The following is a 24,546-nucleotide window of genomic DNA, read 5'->3' as shown; positions in this document are numbered from 1 at the left end:
AGTCGATTTTTTTTTTTAGAGCAGGAAAGCTCTGATCCTTGTAAATGAAAACCATTATTTATTTATATATATAGACGAAGGATTACATACCAACTAGGAACAAATGGCTTCTTACAATACCAAACCCCCAAAATTTTCTTTCTATCCCTTTCCCTAGTCAAGTGAATAGTAATAATTGTGGAGCATAAGCAGAGTTTAAATCTAGATCAACTCAAATTCATGCCTCCATGTTAGGGACATGCTTGAAGGAGTTCTTCCGAGCTGTAGCCAAGACAGTCTTGTCTGCAACTATAAAATAGGCAGCTCCAGCCACTGCAATGGAATCGAAACTTTATTAAACAAAAGGAAATTACTACTAAAAGAAGATCTTGATATCTGGCAAGAGGATGATGATGATGAGAACCTGTGGAGATTATGAGAGCTTGTGCGGTGTGATTAAGATTGGCTCTTGCCCAGGGCAGCATCCTTACACTAGCCAGCTGCATAAGCATGTCAAGTCCAAGGGATTGAAATGTTAGATTTAATTGCCCCTAAGAAAAGGAGTATTTATATTTACAATAATGAAGCTTTCTTTCATATACTTACAGTTGGAATGGCAGTGGCAATGCTAGCAACAACGGCTGCCTTTGCTCCAGCAAGTACTCCCTCTGTTGGTGCAAAAGACGAAACAGATCATTATTTAAGGTATTTTTCATTTAAATAACTAAACCGGACAGTAAAATGGTTAACGAAAAATCAAAGAAAATTAATTGCTTTAGCATTAATTACTTGATTACATTACTCATACCAAATGTAAAGCTATCATTATCATTAACCCATAATTCTTGACTATAATGTGGAACTAAAGTACTCTCAATTCATAATTTGAAAGAAAGCCCCGGGTCTAAGGATCATGGTCCCCCATCATCAAAGTGGTGCTCTTTCTTTTGTTCCATTGCGGAGTTAAGAAAGAAATAATATTTTATACTTTTTTGTTTGTATGGATGTTATCATCATATGGCAAATCTCAATCAAATTATTAAGATCCTCACTCACTCCTATACTTTTTAAGGAACTCAAGCATGTTATCCCATGATGTTTAACATAATGAAGTTACCAGAGAAATGCAAGTTGATGAAAAAGAAAACAAATATAACAATCCAGGCCGCAACTGAAGCTGTGCCTGAAAGGGAAAAAAAAGATAAAGAAGAAAGCTAAAAAGAGAAGGGAACTTACCATGAGAGCAGCGCTTTGCCATGGCTAGCTTTTGGTCAAGTGAAGCCAGGGTAGCAGATTGAGCAACATTTTTAGCCATTGCAAAGAAAAAAGATTTCAAACAAAAAAGAAAAGGTAATAATTGAACAAGTTAGAGAAAAGGTAGAAGGCAAACTATTACCGAGGATGTTTTTGAAGATTTGCCTGAATAGATCGTTAGAATTGCATGGGTATTTATAAAGCATGTTTGGATAATGGAGTGGTTGGGAGAAAGGGACGCTGCCGGCCTGCCTCAGGTATTGGGGGTTTTAGAGTTTGATGGTTTTCACTTGAATTCTAGCGTCAGAGACACTTGTTTTCACCAAGGTGTCTCCTGATGTCGGTTTGGTTCTGTAGCTCTGTTCCCCATATGTCGTTGCCTTTGTTTTTCAACAACAGTTGCAACGAAAAAAAGAAGTAAAAAATTATATTATATATATCAGTGGTAGGTTAGAAAGAAGGGACTGAGTACGCTCATTGTATTATATATTTACAACCCTTTACTTTATTTCCATGTGATAATATTTCTGACACTCGTTTTTCTATCATTCTTTTGTCACACTCTACTATTCTTTTATACGTACGATTGAAAAATAAAAGATAAACAATGTCAGAAGTAAATCATATACAGATATGTCGTTATCTCAAATTGTTTAGAAAGTTGCAGTCTAAATGCAAATTCCCTAAAAAGAATACTTGATTAATTTTGAACTTAATTATTATTTTGGGTCAATTTTAACTTACTAATATGAAGAGGCATTGGCCTTTATTGAAGGGGTGATTGGAGCAAATGTTGTGCCTAATGCAAGCACATTGGTTTCGGTCCTTTCGGATTGTGCTCAGTCAGGTTCTCTTGAGCTAGGAAGGTGGGTTAGGTTTTTTTTTTTTTGAAAAAACAATGCAATTGCAAGTGTAGAAAAACTCATTTACATTTCTAACCCAAAGCTCTTTAAGGGGAATGGAGATTCGAACTCTACTTTTTAAGTAAGGGGATAATGTTTTTTTTTTTTAATTAAGAGAGGAGGGATTTGAATCTTATTTTTTAAAGAGGAGGATAATACATCAACTAATAAGCCAAATGTTCAGGTGCTCTTTAACAATAAAAAGAGTTAATTGCATTATTAGTCCTAACTTTTTCATAATGATCCATTTTTATCCGTAATCTACAAAACTTGATTTTTTTTATTTGTGATTTTTTGAATTTATTCTAAACCCTTCAGTTCATCAATATATCGTTAGAATTTGAATGAAATATATATGAACAAATTTGTCACACATAAAATTTTGATAAATAATCACATGACAAATTTTATATTTCATCCAAATTTTAATGACATATATATTAATAAATAGATACATTTAGAATATATTTAAAAAATCAATTTTTTTGAAATTACAAATGAAATAAAATTTAACAAAAAAATCCAGAACTAATGATGAAACTTAATACAACGAAAGGAATACTACAAGAGAAGAAATACCCTAATGGATAAAGATTGGCACTGATTACAATTAAAAATGACAAAACTGCATGTGCAAATCTACAGTTTTCATTTAAGGAACAAAAAGATACAAACAGATCTACAAGAGGAAACATGGACTTGGTTTTAATATTCATCTTGTTAATGCACTTATTCTAAGTGTGGTGTACAGCAAAGGGATGTGATTTCATGGAATGTAGTGATTGGTGGTTATACACATACGAGCCACTATAAAGAAACCTTAGGGCTTTTTCGGCGAATGCTATGATCAAATATACAGCAGAGTCCGAGTTATGTCACTTTCTTAAGCATTCTTCCAGCTTGTGCTAACCTTGATGCCCTTGATCTTGGCAAATGGATTCATGCTTATATAGACAAGGGTTTTCAAAATTCTACCGGTATATATCTTTGAACGAATCTTATTGATAGGGATGTAAATGGGTTGTTCTTATACGGGTATTCATAAGTATTTAACTCAATAATATAAGGTTCGAATATTCTATTATTATCACATCTTATTTTTTGGAGAATAGTGATCAGCACAAGGACCTATGTGGGCATAGCCCTCTAGGCCTAAGCAAGTTTAATTCAAATATGCATGGGCTAGTCATCCATTACATTCACATACATTGTCATTTACAACAATAAATCATTAAGGTCATCCCTTTACAGAACTTCTTAACGTAAAAAGTTATTTTCATTTTGTCTCATATAATATGCACAATATTATGTCAATTGTGGTTCTACATACACCCTGTACCTATATTGTTATAGTTCATCCACTATAGTTTTATCATCAACATGCACCCATATCCTGGACTCAACAAAATGTATGGAAACGTAAACAAGTATATTAACATTATTTACATATCCCAAGTTCAATATTAACAATGTAAAAAATATGCCTTTACTCTACATAGATTGTGGAATGTAACGACACTAGAAAGCTGGAAAGAAAGATCTACCACACCTATAAAATATGAGTTGAGTTATGACTCCCAAGTGGCCTAACCAAGCAAGTTTCTGATATGAAACAAAATAGAGGAAAATATTGTATGAGTCACAAAGACTCTATGAGCAAATACAAGAAAGGGGACAAACCAAGGGATAAGAGTTTTTATAATAAATCATAATTGCAAAAATAATTATGGCAATTATGTAACCATAAATGCACTTGAAACTCATAAAGCCTAAAATATGCTATTGATATCAAAGCTCAACTTACATAACGTTTGTAAAGAGATACGGTAAGTAACCTGTGAACCTTCAAGTCCAACATCAAACATTCAATTGAGAATGAGCCATTTATTTGATAAAATTACATCAATGCATGCCATGAGCAAATTAAAAAAGAGAATGAGTACTTTCGCCTAACTCGTCCTTGTGATATTCTTACTATTACACTGAGACTCATAAGGAAAAGAGAAGTGGTACGATGCCTAACTTAATCTTGTGGTATTCTTACCCCCACATCGAGACTCATGAGGAGGGGAAAAGTGGTACGATGTCCAACTTAACCATGTGGTATTCTTATCCCCACACTGGGATTAAAGCTAACATACAAAAAGGGGAAAAGTGACGCGTTGGCCAAGCTTAAACTTGTGGTATTCTTACCCTCACACCGGGACTAGAACTAATCACAACATAATCAAAATTTCATAAAAGATCATACCAAGATCAAGCATTTATAACATATCATGTCAAACACATGAATCAAGGAAAATTGGAGACTTTCTCAATCCACAAACATAATACTTATGTTCAAGAACATATTAATCATCCACACCATTCTCAATCACATATATATAATTCTCGTACCTACACTAGCTCAAAGGCCAGAGTAATCGAGTAGACTGCAATCATAAAAATGTTTGTCCCTCATTGTTGAAAACTCATACATAATAGTATATTTGCATATATATTTATATATATATATAGTTTTGAAAACCAATTTCCAAAACATTTTTGTATCCATAAATACATTTTTTAAAGTTAATATTTGTGGAAAAACATGCTCGTCAATAAACCCTCAATCATTCAAATCATACTTTTAATTTTACATACTAAAATAGTTTTGAAAGCGGTATATCCATTCACCTCAAAAGTTAATTTCTACCAAGTATGCCAAAATATACTCCAATGAAATTTTCGGAGTTTCAACGTTTCCTAAATTCTCAAATAAATATTTCAGTTAATATTGAGTCTAGGAATCGCATAATAATCGTTCTATGCTAATTCGACCTATTTGGATTCACCTAAACTGATATCTAGACTACATCTACTGCTCATCAAAATATTTATTTGTACAAACCCATAAAATCAATGTTCTTACCTTAGGTGCGCTCTATAGTAAATGAGAAAATCCATCCAAATCCTCTAGTTTACAAACATCAATAATTCTAGAACAATACCATATTTTCATAATAAAAAATCCAAGATTTAAAGATTCAAGAGTGGGAAAAATCTTATTTTTCATTTAAAACTCAAAACTGAACTCAATTCTTTCAAAAATGATGATTTTGAGTAAAATTGAGTTGGAAGAACTTAAGAGTTAGGGTTTTACCTTGAAAATATGGTTGAGAGTTACCGCCTTTGAGAAAATATGATATATTTATAAGCTTGGGTGTGAAAATATACTTTTACCCTTTTATTTTTCTAAAATCGATAAAATATATCGATACATTTAGCCTATATATTAATACATTTGGTTTTAAAAAAAAAATTGTATCGATACATTATAAACATGTATTGATGCATGACCATTTGTATCGATACATTATGAGCATGTATCGATACATTTGAAATAGAATACAAATTCTGAAACAAATTACCTATAAAACCTGTCCAACTTACTTACATTAAATACCATATAAGTAAATGTCCTCATTTTTACTTCTTTTTTTTTTACTTTTCATTTACTTAAAATATTTAATGTAAATAAGCAAACACCCCAACCCCTATTTGAATTCAATAAAAATATCAAAAAAATTAAAATCCAACAGAATCAAAATCTAAATTTTGGTTTCAAGAATAAAATAAAAAAAGTTTGACTAAAATTAAATTTGCGGCTCTCATTTATCATAGCTAATGTACTCCAAAAATTGTGAAAAAACCATTTCAAGTCATCTAAAAATCAAGGAAATCATTACTACTATTTTTTCTTTTCAAAATATTGTTTTATAAAAATCATATATTTTGACTCCTTACAGCCTTAGAAAATTTTCAACTTCAAAAGTGACAAATAAATAAAAGTGCCAATGAATTCTTTTGAAGGTTAAAACTAAGTTTGATATTCAAAATATGTAATCTATATGCTTAGATAAGGATTTCCTAATTTATCCTCTTACTCAAGGTGGGATTTCACAATTATATGGGTACTCATAAGTACTCAATTCGATAATATCGAATTTGAGTACATAAGACGCAAACCCTATATTGGTTATGGGGCAAATTAAGGTAAAGCTTTTAAAAGCTAATTTAGGTATCACCTTTAGCATACCCTAAACTTGAACCCGATTATATATAATGTTACAAATTTTTTAAGTATTGTAACATTTGAACTTTTGTCATTCTTAATTTTAACACAATCTTTGTCATCTTAATTAACCTATCATTTTGTAAACTAATAAATATAAAATTAATTTACATTAATTGAATATGTAAAATTTTGTTACTAGTGAGGATTGAACTCATAGGAGGATGGGAATACTCCAAGTCTTTGACAAAAAATTTACCTCGTATAATTGTGTATTTAATGGATTCAGATAATGCTTTCGATTTTGGATAATGTTTTGCAATTTTATGTCGATTTTAATAGGGTTCAGATAGTTTGATAGTTAAACAGTTTTGGGGTCAAGTATCTCAGAAATAATAGATACCGTACATGTTTACATCCCTACTTATTGATATGTACCTAAAGTGTGGAAGTATAGAAGCAGCACATCAAGTTTTCACAGCAACTTTGATTTGCATAACAAAATAATTATTATGTAATCATTAAATAATGTAAGAATTGAGTACAATAGATAGTTTGATACAGAAAAATGAAATTTTAATATTTAAATTTACATATATTAAAAGTTGTCCCTAAATAGACTAATTGGTTGGAACTTGTATAGCCTAATTGCTTGACAAATAGTGACTTAATTTGGGTTGAATTGAAGTTGATAGGAAATTTTGACTTGATTTTAAACTTTTTAGATTTATGTTTTTTAATATTTGAACTTTCACTGTTTTTGGGTTATCGTTGCATCTTTGGGCTTTCATTCACTTCAAGCTAGTTGGGCCCCATAGTATTACGCTGGCCTTTCTCTAATTATTTCAATATTTGATTGATAAAAATATTCTTAAAATAATAAAAGAATAAGAGATAAAATGAAAAAAATATATTTTATTATAATTTAATAAAATTTTTTAGGCTTTCGAAACTCATTATTTTTTGACAATGTTATCATTAAATAATAGTTTAATAATTTATTATAAAAATATTAATATGATTTTTAGTTTTTATTTTTTCTCTATTTTCATTTTTACCTTTTTCTCTTTTAATTTTTTTCATAATATATGATTAAAATATTAATAATTTATTACTAAAATATTAATAACTGTTTATTAAAATACTAATATGATATTTTATGTTAATTTATTTTTATTTTTTGTCTGCTTTCATTTTTTTTTATTAAAATATTAATTATTTATTTTTCCTTTTTTTCTTTTTCAATTAAATTTAAAAAAAACATATTTAATAGAATAATTTATCAATAATAATTTATTTTTCCTTTTTTATCTTTCAATTTATTTTTCAAAAATATTAACATATATTAAATTTAATAATTTATTNTTTATTTTTTTCTATTTTCATTTTTCCTTTTTATTAAAATATTATTAGTTTAATATTTTTTATTAAAATATTAATATGATATTTTATATAGTAAAATTAGTAATTTCTCATAACAAGTAAGGTTTTTTTTATCCATAACTATTTGAACTCTCAATGAAGCTTGAAATAGTTAATACGAGGGGAGTCCGTATTAGTTATTTTGTGTTTTTAAAAAATTAACCAATCTTAAAATTAACTATTTCTTGCTTCAAAAAACTAAAAAAGAACCAAACAAGGTAATAGGAGGAACCATAATGGTATGAAACAGACAAGTTCGGCTTCTTGGAATGCAATAGTATCTGGACTAGCAATGCATGGGCTGGCAGAGAAGGCCCTTGAGCTTTTCTCACGAATGACGGGTGGAGGTTTCAAACTTGATGATATCACATTTGTTGGTGTGTTATCTGCTTGTAACCATGCTGGTTTCTTACTTTCTTTGATCTTGGACGTCAGTATTTTAGTTCAATGGTCCAAGATTATGCAATTTCACCTGACCTGCAACATTATGGATGCATGGTAAATCTTCTAGGACGAGCTGTGCTGTTTGATGAAGCGGAGGCTTTGATTAATATGGAAATGAAGCCAGATGGTGCAATCTGGGGTTCTTTGCTTGGAACTTGTACAGTTCATAAGCGCGTTGAGTTAGGTGAATCAGTGGCCTAGCGTCTTTTGGGTTGGAGCCTGAAAATCCTGGAGCTTATGTGCTCTTGTCAAATATCTACGCTCGAGCTGGTAGATGGGATGATGTAGTTCGAATAAGAAGCTTGCTAAATAACAAGGGAGTCAAGAAAGTTCCTGGTTTCAGCTCTATCGAGGTGGATAGTTTTGATCATGACTGTCTCGTCAATGACAAAGTGCATCCCTGATGCAAAGAAATTTTCATGACATGTTGAATGAAGTCGACACGCTTCTGGAGAAGGCTGGATTTGTGACTGATACATCAGAGGTGCTCCAGGACATGGTTGAGGATTGGAAGGAAGAAGCATTGAGTCATCATAGCGAGAAGTTAGCAATTGCTTTTGGATTGATCAGTACAAAGCCAGGGACAACAATTAGAATTGTAAAGAATCTTCGGGTATGTGGAAATTGCCATTCAGCTACTAAGCTAATATCCAAGATCTTCAACAAAGAAATTATTGCCAGAGACAGAAACCGCTTCCACCATTTCAAAGATGGTTTCTGCTCATGCAAGGACTATTGGTGAAACCTTATCAACTTTTAGATATATTTGGGAAGAATTTAAAGAACACATCAAAATCCAAGTGTATAAATTTTGTCACTGTTACTTGCAGTCCAGATTTACTGGATAGATGGAAGTCAATTTTTTTTAGTGGGGAAAGCTCTGATCCTTGTAAATGAAAAAAACCCTTCTTTATTTATATATAGACGAAGGATTGCATAGCAACTAGGAGCAAATGGCTTCTTACAATACCAATCCCCCAAAATTTTCCTTCTATCTCTTTCCTTAGCCAAGTAAATAGTAATAATTGTTGAGTACAAGCCGAGTATAAATCTAGATCAACTCAAATTCATGCCTCCATGTTAGGGACATGCTTGAAGGAGTTCTTCCGAGCTGTAGCCAAGACAGTCTTGTCTGCAACTATAAAATAGGCAGCTCCAGCCACTGCAATGGAATCGAAACTTTATTAAACAAAAGGAAATTACTACTAAAAGAAGATCTTGATATCTGGCAAGAGGATGATGATGATGAGAACCTGTGGAGATTATGAGAGCTTGTGCGGTGTGATTAAGATTGGCTCTTGCCCAGGGCAGCATCCTTACACTAGCCAGCTGCATAAGCATGTCAAGTCCAAGGGATTGAAATGTTAGATTTAATTGCCCCTAAGAAAAGGAATATTTATATTTACAATAACGAAGCTTTCTTTCATATGCTTACGGTTGGAATGGCAGTGGCAATGCTAGCAACAACGGCTGCCTTAGCTCCAGCAAGTACTCCCTCTATTGGTGCAAAAGACGAAAAAGATTATTAGTTACGGTATTTTTCATTTAAATAACTAAACCGAACAGTAAAATGGTTAATGAAAAATCACGGAAAATCTAATTGCTTTAGCATTAATTACTTGATTACATTAATCAAACCAAATGTAAAGCTATCATTATCATTAACCCATAATTCTAGACTATGATGTGAAACGAAAGTACTCTCAATTCATAATTTGAAAGAAAGCCCCGGGTCCAAGGATCATGGTCCCCCATCATCAAAGAGGTGCTCTTTCTTTTTTTCCATTGCAGAGTTAAGAAAGAAATAATACTTTATACTTTTTTGTTTGTATGGATGTTATCATCATATGGCAAATCTCAATCAAATTATTAAGATCCTCACTCACTCCTATACTTTTCAAGGAACTCAAGCATGTTATCTCATGATGTTTAAACATAATGAAGTTACCAGAGAAGTGCAAGTTGATGAAAAAAGAAAACAAAAATAACAATCCAGGCCGCAACTGAAGCTGTGCCTGAAAGGGAAAAAAAAAAGATAAAGAAGAAAGCTAAAAAGAGAAGGAAACCTACCATGAGAGCAGCGCTTTGCCATGGCCAGCTTTTGGTCAAGTGAAGCCAATGTAGCAGATTGAGCAACATTTTTAGCCATTGCAAAGGAAAAAGATTTCAAACAAAAAAAAAAGGGTAACAATGAAACAAGTTCAAGAAAAGGTAGATAACAAACAATTACTGAGGATGTTTTTGAAGATCTGCCTGAAGAGATTGTGAGAATTGCATGGGTATTTATAGAGCATGTTTGGATAATGGAAAGGTGCCCGCCTCAGGTGTTGGGGGTGTAGAGTTTGATGGTTTTCGCTTGAATTCTAGTGTCAGCGACACTTGTTTTCACTAAGGTGTCTGCCTATGTCGGTTTGGTTCTGTAGCTCTGTTCCCCATATGCCCTTGCCTTTGTTTTTCAAGGACAGATGCGACGAAAAAGAACTGAAATACTATGTTTTATATATTACCAGTAGGTTAGGAAGAAGGAAGAAGTACGATCATTGAATTATATATTTACAACCTTTTACTTCATTTACTTGTGGAAACAATATTGACATTTTATTTTAATTTTGAAGTTATTATTGCAAAGGGTACCTTGGTAATTAACAGCTAGAGGTTGATCTGAAATTATGATAAAGAAAGAAAACAATGGGCATCGAGAGTTGCTCACATTATTCACTTATGTTCCTCGCTTATACACAGAAATCCATTATAATTGCTTTCTAGTTCAACTTTTTGAAAGTCTCTTTTTCTCTTAAATGGAGATTGCAGAAAGCCACTGGTTTAAAGGCAAAGCTTTCACAAAACCATGGGTAACCTTTTTTTAGGTGATTTTGGAATGTGTGATTTCATGCACCTGCATTGCCCATGAGATAGGACCACGTGTCCCGGAAGAAGGGCTGGATTTCATGGGATTGCTGCTCCCTGGTAGGCTGCTGCAGGCAGTCCTAACGTGTAACACTAACATGGTTTTCTTCTTGTAGTTCATGGTTTCTGGTTGAGTGGGTGGCCAGTGCCTGGTGGATTTGACTCTGTTGGATTCATTTGCCTCTGACAATGAGAATAGTTTAGAATTTCAAACTCATGCTTACTTTCTTTTTCATGTAGCTTGAAAAGGAAAAAAAATGAATATTGTTGTTTTCAAATTGGATTGAGTTCCAAATTTTCCAGCACCCTCTTGATGAATTATCGTAAAACTAAATATTTAGACACATTAAGTAAAATTGAGCTTTAATAGTTACAAGCATGAGTTGAGTTTATGTCTGAAAAATATTTAAATTTTTATTCAAAAAGCTCATGATTAAATAAATAAATAACAAAGAGAGACAAAATCACGAATTTCATTTTATTATATAAAGAGAAATTATTCAAAGGAATATAAAAGTTAATTTAATATGGAGACTTTGGTTAACACAATTTCAAGCCTCTTGTTCCGTCCTCATCATTAGGAGGAAAAAACGACTGATAGTCAATAAAGTCTCACTTTATGCTCATTTTTTTTCAAACTTCGGACTATTTAGATGCAACGTAGTTCTTGCTTATAACTTTATTCAACAATAGTTGGGTATAGATTTTCTTCGATTTTGACCTCCAAATAAAATGCCAATCCCAAAACCATTTGTGGGATTTCTTAGTTAGCCGGGATCATTCCATTACCAAATAAGCAAGATATAAATACTAATTGATCTAGCAATCAAAGCAAGTGGAGTTGAGTTGGGTTTGGGTAAAGTTCTTTGTCCAGGACTTGTCCTAAAGATTTTAGCAAAGCCCCATCCATCAAGCCTAATACATTTGATTGAGCCAGACCCAAATTTTCATTGTGGCTTGTGGACTTCTGAGTGTGTGCAGAATCAGTCCATTATTTTATTAATGCCTTTCTAATTATTATGGTATAACTTAACTAACAGGACAAAGCAATGTCTAGCAAATGAAGTTGGCATGGTTATGGCCAAGAAATAAAAAAAAAATGGCATGAAATGAGTTAAATATAGAATTTGAGATCTTCCTATTAAAAAATAAAAATTTAAGCTTTAAAGTAGAACTGTTCCATTTTTCTTGAGTTGAGTTGATCTAATTTTTAATTCAAGAATTTGATTACTAAGTATTATTCTCAGCAATCAAGTTTAATGGAACTTTTTGGCAATCCTGTCTTGCATGTTACCCTGAGGAAAAAGGGCAAGCAAGAGTTTTATTTTGTAAAGCAAAGTAATTGTAAAGGAAGGAGATACTCTGTTTAGGAAGATTCGTTTACGTGAAGGTCCCCATAATTTTTGCCAACCTGTTGGCTGATGAGCATTCCCTCTCTGTATGAATATCTGTCATTTTCCATTTTGGCGAAACCTGGCCATGAATCTGTGAGAATTTTTGGAATAATAGACTAGAGATAACGCTGTCACTTTCTCCATGCATCAACACACCCGAAGTGGGGTGGAAGAAGAAGCTCGCGTGCTTCTGCAGGCTGACGCCTGACCGGTCCCCCAGTCCCAAAATTCCATCAAATGGGTCAGGCAATTTGGCTATATATCTGTTGAAAGTTGAAAGCTGCCCACCCTTCCCCCTTGTACCTATTCTACCTTTTCCTTTATACTAATTAAGCTGTTGACTGAACATCCTCTCCAAAAGTTCTGACCCATATCATCAAATTTCATTTCACTAAAATTTGACCTATCCTTAATCAAATCATCCCCCATTCAGATGGTCCGGGAAATAAGTTCCCAACTTCCCATCCTTCTAGCATCTAACAATACTCCAAACAAGGCTCTGGAAGACTTGAATTCATTCTAAGATTGGCTGATAAACGAATTGTACAAAAGGAATGTAGAATCTAATGAACTTTAACTATAAATCAATGGTATAAGATAAAAAAAAAAAAGAAAGAAGAGAAAGTGATGAAGTTTGGACTGCGTCTAATTGTATATAAAAGATAGTCAAAAAACCACTCTTCTGAATAGCTGAAGTTTGATTAGAATATAAATGAGTTATGGTCTAATTCTTTATATTTCTTGATTATGATGTTATTATTCAACCACATTCTAATAATCATGTAAGTGGTCCACACATGGTATAATCTATTCTTTCTTTTTCCATATGTTATCATCTCTGTTTTATACCCCTCAAGAAATTTTATAATCCTTTTGTTTATACTTCCGAAACTCACTCTGCCACAACCTACTAAACAATAACTTTAAGTGGATAAACGAATGGAAGGTGAGATTCATTCCTCTAAGGGATTTTTAGTTTAACTTTATTCTTGCTTTTGTTTAGGGAGAGAAAAGAGAGGGGAGCAGGAAAACATGATTGATTATTTGTTCTTTTTTCCCCTCTTTGATCGGTGAAAGGACATGTGAATGCGTGACTATGAAAGTGCTCAAATGTGAAAAAAGCGGAGGAATTGATCCGAAAAGTTTACAAAGGAGAGCTTCGTTTTGATAATTTTTATTATATTTACCATCATTGACAAGAGTCATTATTGTCTCCACATGAAGTTCATAGACTTACTCATGGGAATCATATTGGAACAATTATGGGCTCCCTTCCTTTTACACGTAAGCCCAAATATTAATTGAGATGTTAAAAAAAAGAATACATAAAAGTAAACTAATATGTTAATTGAAAGCATAGAAAACTAGGCTTACAATAATTGTCTACAATCTCTCCCATTAGCAGGAAAAACAAAAGGAAAACAACTCTTTCTTTGACGTCGTGCATAATTCTTTTGTTTTGCCTATTATTATTTACATTTTACAGTTAGAAGTAGTCAAAATGATGAGGGATTTGATATGGGGCGTCTCTTTCCTCTTTGCTTAGCTTTGCTAAGTGAGCTCTACTACTCCTAATCTTGTAAAGATCACTAGGGACTTCCGGTGGCCTGACTGATCTAATCAAAGCCCAATTCACTCCCTTGAAGAATTCATGCCTCTTAATTTCGACAGAACCCTTCAAACTTCCAAATCTCTTCTTGGGATTCTTCACTAGGAGCTTGCTGATGAGATCTTGAACTTTCACCATCTCTTCAAACTCTTTGCCGCTATTAACACTGAATCTTGGGAAGGTTAAGGGCTGTTTAAGGATGTTAATCAAGGTTTTCTCATTGTTTTCACCTTTGAAGGGCGTTCTTCCATACAACATTTCATACAGAAACACCCCTAAGGTCCACCAATCCACAGCACTTCCATGCCCTTGCCCAGAGATTACTTCTGGGGCTAAGTACTCGTGGGTTCCAACAAAGGACCTGGATTTAGCATTGATTGGTTCAGCCACCAATTCCGGATCAACTTCTTGGCAATCAGCTTGTTCTCTGATTGTTGTGACTGTAGCAGTTTTCTTTTTCTTGTTGGAAGATGAGAAACAAGAGAGCACTGGTTGCATGGGTGTAGTACATGAAGGAGTCAAGCAGTACTTGTCGTACTTTTCAGTGTCTTCTAAGTTGGGTTTAGGCCTTAGCAGCTTTGGAACAACGTCACATTTGAAGGAAAGATCAAAATCTGAAAGCATAATATGCCCATCTTCTCTAACCAAGACATTCTCTGGCTTCAAGTCCCTGTAAACAATGCCCATCATGTGCAGGTATTCCAGTGCTAAAAGTGTCTCAGCAGCGTAAAACCTGCATTAATGTTTACCTTATTAAGTCAGTGAACCATCAACAATCATCTAAGATAGATAAACCTAAACCAAGCATCTAATAATAATCAGATAAAAGCTATAATTAAGTAACTTACTTAGCAGATGAAATGCTGAAGCGCTTTCCGGGTTGGCGTTGCCTGGCAGCATACAAGTCTCCACCAGGACAAAACTCCATAACCAAGCAAGAGTAATGAGAAGCCTCAAACTCTGCATACAAAGTTGGCAAGAATGGATGATCAAGCATACCCAGAATCTCTTTTTCCATGTCAGCTCTCTGCAACTTCTTCCTTATAGCAAGCGCTTCTCTGTCCACCACTTTCATGGCATAAAAACACTGAGGCAACCCAACCACAGGGTTCCTTATCTGGCAAAGATAAACATTCCCTATGTCACCGCTTCCTAGCCTTCGCAGGAGCCGAAAATGGTCAAGCCCAACTCGACCTTTGGCTCTCCTGAGGCGCTTCATGGCCTCCCATGCGGCCAGGTTGGCCTTGTGCGGCTTGTGAGAGCTGTAGAGAGAAGTTTCAACAGAACAAAGAGAAACCGAGCTCCGGCGGCTGCCAAAGCTTAGGTTGCTCATCCAGCTCCGGCTCGAGTCGGGCACGGTAATCGATGAGGAGCTGCTGTCGTAGTCGGATTCATCTCTGGTTATGGCCGCTGCCATTGTAGTTGTTGGAGCATGTAATAGTCGTAGTAATGAGAAGTTTATAATGTTTGTGAAGGGTTTTCTCAGGCTTTTTATACAAACTTTGTGAGTTTTAGCACATGAAATTTGTAATGCGTGATCGAAGAAAGTTACAAAGCGTTGCTTTCTCCCTCTAATAGGGCTTGGGTCTTTGATTAATATAAAGTGCCTATATTTTTATGTGGTCATCTAAATGACACTACTTTTACCAATTATCACAATATTGCCATTTTCACCTTTTTTTAACATAAAATAACCTAATATTTCTCTCTTTATTCACTTATGACATCACTCCTTCGCATAAAAGCAGAAGAACTATACGTTTGAATAAAATTAAAGAAAAAAAAAGAAGTCATTTGTGTAAAACCAGTCGGAGAAATTAACCTTAATTAGTTAATTTAAACAAAGTACTCCAATAACGTTCAAAACTTAAGTTAATCACAATATTTGCGTATGAATTCTTTATACATATAAAAATTAGAAGATTTTGAATTACTTGATTGTAGGGGTAAAAGTGTATCGAAATTAAAGTTTTAACATTGAACAGAAAGTGTTGGACAAGTGTCATTCATGATGTACAAATGAACTAATATGTTGAATTTCTTTATCTTTAGGAACTTTGCCAAGTTTACGAAACACAGTAAATAAAGGAGCTTTTAATTTTCACGTTGAGCATGCTAACTCAGCTGACACAACCACTAGTCTTTGTTCTCTCCAAGTGACTTCCAGTTATGAAATAAATTCATACACAAAGCTAATAAAATTAAATATAAAAACAATGGGTTTCCTAATCTTTATTTTATTAATCTTATATTATCCAGCAAGACTTATTAGATCATCATCTTATACATTTTTGCAGGTTGAATTTTGCATTATATTTTACTTAATAATTAGTACATAATTTCTTATTTTTTAAATAAAAAAAACACAGATTTAGACTTCAATCGTAACAGTGATATATGCTGCATGGCGTGCTTATAGTTTTCACAAAGAAAATTATGACCTTTTCTTTTCCTTTTTTTTTTTTTTTTTTTTTTGTGGTTTGGTGAAGGAGAGTCGGTCAAAAGCCTTTCTTCTTTTCTGCTAAAAAGCTCATGCACCGGTTTTCAAGATTCGTTTCCCGAGCAACCAAAGCTCTTTATACTCAATTAAACTAATCAAGTTTCCTTAAGACCCCAAAACACCAAAACGACAGGCTTATCAAATCAAAACGATCTCATTCGAAGGGTCAAACTTGAAATGTATCTCTCACTTATGCTTTTTGAATGGTAGTTACTTGTTAACCTCTTAACCATGAAAAATAATAATAACAAATAATATAATAATAATATAGTAATAAAGTGACGGAGCTTTTGGTAATTTAAAGACAGATGTTACGTGAAAGCTGTAGAAAGTTGGAAGAGTGCACGAAGCACCCGTGCCCAAATTCATTTTCGCCTCACTTTATTTATTCTATCTTTTTCTTTTTCCATTTTTTTATTTTTACTTATTTTGTGGAGATATGGTGAGGTGCAATGAATTTAATGTCTACTAATGATAAGGGATTAATCTCAACCTGAAAAATATAAGAATAATCTGATTATCTCGGATTTTATTACAACAAAAAAAAAGTTCATTTATATCTTCTTATGATATTCTTGTCATGCATGTGAACCCAATATATAAGAGGGGACCTGTATGTTGGGGTCCATGCCTATGACTTTACACGTGCCGGTTTCTATTGATTTTGAAATAATATTGATAGGAACAACTCATATTTGAAATAGATTTAATTAATTCCGTATTTTTTTAATATTAATTTGACCAATTTTGGTTTCTTGGAACATGGTTTGTATTCGAGGTGTATATATGATAATTATAGGAACAAGCATGATCTTTGGACGGTATTGAGGGTCTTACTTTTTGGCATTGACTTAATTTTTTTTTTCTTATAGCTTTGACTTTATTTTAATTAGTTTAATTTAAACACGAAATGTTCTTTATTGAAGAACTATGTAGAAGTCCATGTATTTTTGTTGTTTTAATAAGGAAAATAGTGCCCCAATCAGAGTTCAATAATAGATGTATTTTATGCATGTAAATTTTTATAAATAAAAAATAATTATTGGTAAATAATTTTGAGTGTCGAATAAAATGAATTTAATAATATTTTTAAAGGACATTTTAATGGTTAAAATTTAATATTTTAATTTAAAAATTTTATCAAGCTCGAATCTTAAAATAAATACGATCAAAAAAGATGATTTTCGGAAGTCAAAATCGCATAAAAGAATATAATGATACTTTGAACTTTTTCCTACACTTTAATGAGTGAAGATTTTTCTCAAGTTGTGTTCCATAACATTCTATATATGTGAAAGAATATACTTACTAAGTTGTTGATTGATTGAAAATGATATCTCCAGAAATTCATGGAGTTTGAAGGCATATCTTTCATTGTTTGGCAAGATTAGAAAATGGAGCATGTGCAGGCCATATTGGCATCTGCAGAGTTATTAGATGCTGTCTAGGGAAAGTGCTGAGTTTCATCTCAAAGGAAATTCATGCAAAGATATTATGGAGCTCGTTTTAAAGTTAATAATGGTAGGAAAAAACTTCCAATCTTTACCTTTTAAGAGGACTAATTGAAATTTGAAACTAATTTGCCTGAATATCTTAAGAATATAAATATACATAATATTATATATTATATATAATATAGATTTATCGAGGCAATTTCACCAGCTCTGCCTCATAAAATCTGACACTATAGATTGCCGACATGGGGTACATTTTTAGTACCCTTTTCTATCTTTCTTTCTTTTGTTTCAGAATCTTTCTTTTCTTATGATCATTTCTTAGTATATTGATCTGTCTATATATATAGTACTTTATTTTATTTGGATCCCCTACCCCTCACTCCTCAGACAGAAAAAAAATTGATACAGTACTTGACAGAAAAAGAGAGATAAGAGTTTTGTGTATGTCCTGTAACCCACTTTTAAGCTCTACATCAGACAATATAACTCATCCAATCACATTGGTTTGGGACTGGTTGTCACATCCCCATTCCATTATCATCATCTTGCTGGCTTGCAGCTTGCCACACTTTTTTATTATCATTAATCAAATCTTGCATCTTACAACTATTCGAAGGTAAATTTGAACATCAAACATGCAAAGTAAAGAAACAAAAGAACAAGGGAATATAATTCCTTTATTCATTAAAAAGAATGAGATGCAATTTTGATTGAATTGGGGTACTACTGGGAAAGATCATAACCAAATCTTGATCCCCATTTAGGGAGATTTAGACAATTGAAAAGATTTTTCTTTATATCTTTTGAATTAGGAAAAAAGGAAGAATACTGAAACTGGTGCAATCTTCTTTTTTCCCCTCTCCTTCCTTTCACTGCTTCCACTTTTCTCTGCAAAATCTTATCATTTGACTTTTGGTTGCAATTTCAGGTAGCAGACCCAGCAAAAATTGCAGCACTGCAGAGTGGCAAATGTATAGGAAGACTCAAAGCTCCATCACTTGCCCCATACATTCTTCTCCCCACCCTACCACCCCCCATCCCACCAACCTTTTCTGTTTTAGATTTTTCTTTAGCTAAAAACAAAGCATCACATTAAAGCATGTCAAAATTCTAGATTTTTAAAAAGTCTCAAAAGTTTTTGGCATTGCCTTGAATTTTGGCATATGCTTACAACATTTACTGTTTCTAATGCTTAATGCCAATTCATTTGTCATGATGAATACAGCTTAATTACGGATTCACGGTCATTAATTCTAGCAAGTGATGGTTGGAGAAAATGAAGCAATGATTTTGGTAAATCCTTGAGGGCTCTCATTTTCTTCAATGGCTCTTTTTGCCATGATGGGTTTCCTTTTGATTTTTTTGATCAGTAACAATAATGAGTTGAAAGAAATTGGCCCTCTTCTTCAATTATTTTCCTCCAACCCCAATGATGAATGATCAAAATCTTAAAGTGATATGAGAACATGATGACCATGTTCTACCAAGTTTGCTTGTAATTCTGATAAAACTTTATGAGAAAAAGATCATAATAGTCTCAAATTGTATTCAATGCTGAATTTATGCCTACAAAGTCTTCAGTTGCAACTGTATATCGGAATATAGAGCTTACCATAAAGATGCAACTATATTCATACTCATATTCGTGATCATAAACACATTCTTTTCGACATGTGAATATACAGATAACTATATTTATTACTTCGCCTGTCTACCGCCAAATTCACCTAAAATGGAGCTACGATCCGACCAAGAAACTGGTATCATTCGATTAAATTGCAAGTCGAGGCAGGTAAAATATGAGTTAGGTATACCAAGTTTTTTGGGTAACAATCAAACGGAGAACGTGACTGAAAAGGACAAAATGGGAATGCGAAAAACACCAAATCAACATTCAGACTGCAGACTTTCCACCCCCCCCTCTTCGATAATGTGTAAAGTAAACTGAGCAAAAGATGGCCAGCCTGACAACTCCACAACACAATGTGTAAATGCAATGGTTATTTAAGAAACATTCACAGCATCTATTTCAGTGATAGCAGACCAAATTCAAAACAGATATGGATGCATACACTGAGGTATTGCTCCTGATCTTTCTTCTCTTATTAAAATGGGGATTAATTTTTCTTGAGACATATCATCATGGGGAGCTCCCACTCCTGGGGTCCAAGACATTTGTTTCGTTTTTATGCTGTGTTGGTTTGAAAGTGTTTCTTTTTTCCTCTTTGACATAGTTTTGAATGCTTTTAATTTGCAAGGATGCCATATTTAAATTGGTCCACCACCTTAAAGATCATAACTTTTAATGTTAAAACCATTCATCATTCATCCATGCTTACGATTAGGACCTGATAAGCTCAAGACTCAGCTAAATTATATGTAAGACCATATCAATTTTCTTTAAGATGAATTATTTATAACAATTCAAATAGTATAAAATCATAACAAGAAGTCAAACACTGAACTATAGTATTAAAAATATTTAAAAAGAGAGAGAGAAGGCAAAGACTGAGGGAGGTGGGAAATTTCAAGAGAAATGTTAGCATACCATCTAACTGCAATTGAAATAATTTCTTTCTAATGATGCACGCTTTGAAACAAGTTATTCATTGAGCTTGGTCAAGGCTCTAGGTTTTTTTCTTTCTTTTCTTTAATACGGAGTCTGAGCTCCAAGTCTCCAGCAAACTTCAGCCAACAGATTGTCTAGTTGGTTGGAGACATAAGAAAATGAAGGAAAAAGATTGCTCATCACCATGAAAAACCATAAGGAAGCAGTCGTTGAAATTTGAGAAGAAACATTATTTTTATGAGGCTTTCTACATCATAAAGTTTGATCTCAGACTATATGTTTTAGCAAATTATGCTTTTCTCCCATCCATGAGGCAATTTAATTAAAGTTCTTTGAAAGGGAATTCATTGTAGCTAAAAGCATAATTTAACTATAATTTTTTTTCCTTCAAAGTAGAAGTTTCAAGTTTAAATGCATCCTCCTAGCTAGGAACGGTTCATAGGCGAATTGCCATTTTAAAATATATGAATTCTGCAAATCTGATCTGGTTTTAGAACTGGTCATGATTATCCTTTGGTTCTTTTCAGATGGACTGATTGTCAGTTGCTGATGCACTGAACTCTTTAGCCCCATCCTAGAAGGGTGTGAAATGATATGGCGATTATTCAAAAGGCCCAGAGAGCTCTGGGCTTGCCAATTTCTGAGAACTGTTTACTTGTACTAGTTTTGAAAACTATGAAAGCATCAGAATTGTAATTTACTCATATAGGTTAACAGAGGGCATTATTTGGAATTCAGGATTTGTTCCTTGAGTTACTAAGTTTAATAGTATTATATCGAAACGTATTCAAGGTCAAGAAGTTAAAAAAGACTTGGTGCCAAAATTCAGACAGGATTTGCAGAGATGTAGAAACTAAACTCATGCAAGCAATGCTAGTTTTATCCAATTCAATGGCTTGAAAGAAAAAGTGTTGTATTAAACTATACGTCAGTGCTACCCAAGGTGTAGCAGTCACTGCTGCTATCTAGCTTCCATTGCTGTGAATATTACAAAATTTAGAGAAGGATTGTGGCATCTAAGTAAATCAGAATCTATAACACTCAAATGCCTAAAAGCAGGCTCTTTTGGAATTGGTAGAGTTGTTCCTTGAGTGCTAAGCATAGAAAAAACATCCGACATGTTTGGCCTATTTTCTGGATTTTCTTGGACACACAGGAGACCCACCTGAGTGCATAGCAGAAGCTCATTCGTTGAACATGGATTAGCCAAAGTTGGATCCAACAACTCTTCACATCTCTGAGTTTTCCGGAGGTCCCAGGCCTTGACAAAGCTCCCATTGTAAGTTTTATGTCAATGTAGAAATATGCAACAATGAAACAAAGACAAGGTTTGGTGACTTACATATCCAAGCAAGTTCAGATAGAAATCTGATCCATAAGAGGTTAAGTTCTTCCTGCCACTCATAATTTCTAGCAAAATGACTCCAAAGCTGAATACATCATATTTTGTAGATAAAGGGACGTATACTGCATATTCCGGAGACATAAAACCACTGGAAAAGACATGTTAGAAAAATGAAAATTGAAGTCAGTTTCTCTAGAGAATACCTTTAAATGTGCATAGTAAAAAACAACTACGTAGATAGAATGTAGGAATCAAACATTTTACAGAGTAGGAAATTACTATGATCTAACAACCCTTTTTGTTTTTCCTCGAGATTCATTGTCCCATGCCAAAATCTGATATTTTGCGGTTCGTACAATCATCCAACAGTATATTGCTAGTTTTTGAATTCCGATTAACAACTTCTAATCTAGAATACTAATGACGATAAAGCAACCCCTTGCACAACCCCTTCAATGATGAGTCCAATTTCATAGTGTTCCTTTTGTGGGATCTGCACGATCAGATGAAATAAGTCAGGAAACTAGTACGAGGTGCAAGGAGGCATAGATGGGTATACAAACCCAAAATGATCAAAATCCAGGCTTTTGTTCACCATCTACTCAGACTAAAATCTATTCTTCTTGCTGAATGCAACAATTCAGAAGCTTAACAAAATTTCTTTGCTGGAAATGTGAAATCAATTGCACCTCGTTTTTTAACTCTTCTAGTCCTTCCCGGAGCTTTGAGAAAGCCTTTGACAGCAACATCAGTTCTTAGTAACTTGGTCTGCAAGAAACAGCAGATGGCAGTTAAAAGTTCTCAAAACATGTGAATTATACTCCATTGTTAAACTAGAGATTTACTGATAATTCTATGGTTGATATTTTATTTCCGATGATTGGTACTTGAATGTTTTATCCTTACTCACTATTCTGTATTGGTATACAAGTAATTTGATGATAACTATACTTTTTATCAATTCAGTATTGATAAGTAGAAATACCTTATAAACAGACTCAAATCCACCCTCTCCAAACTTATTCACGAAAGAGAAGTAGTCAGTGACAGTTGAAATGCAAGAAAAACTGAGCAGAGGCAATTCCTGATCCTTTGTCCTACTAAGCTTAATTACATCCCCATTGTCAGCATCCTCAGTTGCCGCTGCATTAGTGTTTAACTGCATCTCTAACACTCCCACTCTACTTGTTGTGCTGCCTTGGCTCCCAAGCATACCTATTGATAAAAACAAGCTAATTAACTTTAAAAAGGATTACTCAAGATTAGAAAAACTTGTTTATCTACTATTACGGGAACTTGTAAAAGGAAAGGCACCTCTGTTTCTTTGTCATACATAAGTAACATAACCGAAGGAAATTGAAATGAACACCATCAAAGATAACACTTTAACTATACCTGCCCCCCCATAGCTTCCACTTCCTTGGATTATCTGGGGAAAAAAGGGGTGAGGGGTTGAACTGTCAAGGCATCAACTGTTCCAAGTCATTTATTGGTCTATTTGGTTCAAGGATTATTCTCTTTATTTAAGCGCAGCCATCTAATGATTAACATATGTTCAATCACATTCTACATAAGCAATGCAAGGCATACCTGATCTTTCAGCAGCATCACCGTGAATATAAATAGTGCAGTTCCCTTTCCCCACGTTGTTCAGAAGGCCGCCTTTTTCTCCATAGTATAATTCACATCTGGTTCCATTATTGTTCAAAGAAGCATATGCATTACAAGAATAATTGCTCTTGCAAATTATTTCAGTCACTAGAAACCGTAGGATCTACTACTGTTGAACCTGGCAATAATCTTCTGAATTCAGAGAACGTATCTCCATCCCAGCAAATAAAGTTCATTGGTATCTAATACTTGCTCTTATTTGGTATCAATTTTACTCCCTCATCCAACATAATGTACTCCTCTATGTCCCCCGTTGAGACCAACACAAACCATGAAGATGATTTATCTCCTTTGTTGCTAAAAGTTGAACAAACTTCATTCGTATTGGATACAAAGCTGAAATTGTATCTTTCAGGTGAGCTGTGAAAGAAGAATCTAATACCATTGCCATCCCAAAATCCAATCCGTTGGATCACATTATCTCCATGCCAGACATTTAATCGTGTTGCGTTGACTGAATCAAGGCCAAGAGTAAAAGAACCAATGGTGGGGACAAATGGACTTGACCATGATGAAAGGGACTGTTTCTTATGTGATCTGTGCCTTTACCAAACCACCCCGATTTCATTCCGGGCAGAAGTGTATAGGTTGGATAATTAAAACTCTGCCAGACAAGTTTTTCTCTGTCTATAATCATTAGATTTCCTGGGTCAAGAAGTCGTGCACTTGTATTGTTGCTTGTAGCAAGTGATCCATAGCTCACAATTCTTTGAACTTGTGTTATTGTATGTCATTGATCATCATGTTCCCATCGTACCTTATGAAAAGAACTCCAGAGGAATCCAGGATGGGATTACCATGATTAACAACCCAAACTGGTTTTTTTCGTCTGTCATTCTTGAACCATATTCCCAAGTAGTAATTGGTTGACTCATTGGAACCCAAAAAAGCCTAACTCAAACACCCCAGCAGCAGAGACAAATGCTTCATTGCCATGAAAAATCTGTCCAGGGCTAAGAGTGTCTATTTCATGAGATGGGCTGAAAAGAAAGCAGCATTAGGTAGTAATGAAAATAGAAAAAGTTAACACTCCTTGTAT

General features: G+C 33.7%; 4 protein-coding genes and 1 pseudogene across 4 annotated transcripts; 1 reads left to right on the top strand and 4 right to left on the bottom strand.

Moving 5' to 3' along the window:
- On the bottom strand, positions 37-1,598 carry LOC18588719 (early nodulin-93). The gene is made up of 4 exons (XM_007013306.2): positions 1,216-1,598; positions 586-647; positions 404-479; positions 37-312 (listed from the first exon to the last, which is right to left on the bottom strand). The coding sequence occupies exons 1-4, from the start codon at positions 1,292-1,294 to the stop codon at positions 218-220; spliced, it is 312 nt and encodes a 103-aa protein (XP_007013368.1). The 5' UTR covers positions 1,295-1,598; the 3' UTR covers positions 37-217.
- LOC108663214 lies at positions 1,449-8,856 on the top strand (annotated as a pseudogene).
- LOC18588716 (early nodulin-93) lies at positions 8,940-10,480 on the bottom strand. Its single transcript, XM_007013303.2, has 4 exons — positions 10,126-10,480; positions 9,491-9,552; positions 9,309-9,384; positions 8,940-9,217 (listed from the first exon to the last, which is right to left on the bottom strand). The coding sequence occupies exons 1-4, from the start codon at positions 10,202-10,204 to the stop codon at positions 9,123-9,125; spliced, it is 312 nt and encodes a 103-aa protein (XP_007013365.2). The 5' UTR covers positions 10,205-10,480; the 3' UTR covers positions 8,940-9,122.
- LOC18588715 (protein kinase PINOID 2) lies at positions 13,683-15,517 on the bottom strand. Its single transcript, XM_007013302.2, has 2 exons — positions 14,814-15,517; positions 13,683-14,698 (listed from the first exon to the last, which is right to left on the bottom strand). Exons 1-2 carry the CDS (start codon positions 15,380-15,382, stop codon positions 13,843-13,845), a joined length of 1,425 nt encoding a protein of 474 aa, XP_007013364.2. The 5' UTR covers positions 15,383-15,517; the 3' UTR covers positions 13,683-13,842.
- LOC18588714 (G-type lectin S-receptor-like serine/threonine-protein kinase CES101) lies at positions 21,453-23,664 on the bottom strand. Its single transcript, XM_018126789.1, has 6 exons — positions 23,618-23,664; positions 23,427-23,524; positions 22,822-23,051; positions 22,526-22,604; positions 21,834-21,958; positions 21,453-21,752 (listed from the first exon to the last, which is right to left on the bottom strand). The coding sequence occupies exons 1-6, from the start codon at positions 23,662-23,664 to the stop codon at positions 21,453-21,455; spliced, it is 879 nt and encodes a 292-aa protein (XP_017982278.1).

The sequence above is a fragment of the Theobroma cacao genome, chromosome 9 (assembly GCF_000208745.1).
Source record: "Theobroma cacao cultivar B97-61/B2 chromosome 9, Criollo_cocoa_genome_V2, whole genome shotgun sequence".
Classification (NCBI taxonomy): domain Eukaryota; kingdom Viridiplantae; phylum Streptophyta; class Magnoliopsida; order Malvales; family Malvaceae; genus Theobroma; species Theobroma cacao.
The sequence above is the reverse complement of the archived record's forward strand: the minus strand, read 5'-3'. Positions and strand labels throughout refer to the sequence as shown.

Coding starts and splice junctions, on each gene's coding strand:
- LOC18588715 (XM_007013302.2), bottom strand. CDS start 15,382: ATGGCAGCGGCCATAACCAGAGATGAATCCGACTACGACAGCAGCTCC. Junction 14,699..14,813: donor TTCAGCATTTCATCTGCTAA/GTAAGTTACTTA, acceptor ACATTAATGCAG/GTTTTACGCTGCTGAGACAC.
- LOC18588716 (XM_007013303.2), bottom strand. CDS start 10,204: ATGGCTAAAAATGTTGCTCAATCTGCTACATTGGCTTCACTTGACCAA. Junction 9,385..9,490: donor TTGCCACTGCCATTCCAACC/GTAAGCATATGA, acceptor ATGCTTATGCAG/CTGGCTAGTGTAAGGATGCT. Junction 9,218..9,308: donor AGCTCTCATAATCTCCACAG/GTTCTCATCATC, acceptor ATTCCATTGCAG/TGGCTGGAGCTGCCTATTTT.
- LOC18588714 (XM_018126789.1), bottom strand. CDS start 23,664: ATGGAGATACGTTCTCTGAATTCAGAAGATTATTGCCAGGTTCAACA. Junction 23,052..23,426: donor TGATGCTGCTGAAAGATCAG/GTATGCCTTGCA, acceptor TTTTATCAATAG/GTATGCTTGGGAGCCAAGGC. Junction 21,959..22,525: donor TAGAAGAGTTAAAAAACGAG/GTGCAATTGATT, acceptor CGGAATATGCAG/TATACGTCCCTTTATCTACA.
- LOC18588719 (XM_007013306.2), bottom strand. CDS start 1,294: ATGGCTAAAAATGTTGCTCAATCTGCTACCCTGGCTTCACTTGACCAA. Junction 648..1,215: donor GGCAAAGCGCTGCTCTCATG/GTAAGTTCCCTT, acceptor TTGCACCAACAG/AGGGAGTACTTGCTGGAGCA. Junction 313..403: donor AGCTCTCATAATCTCCACAG/GTTCTCATCATC, acceptor ATTCCATTGCAG/TGGCTGGAGCTGCCTATTTT.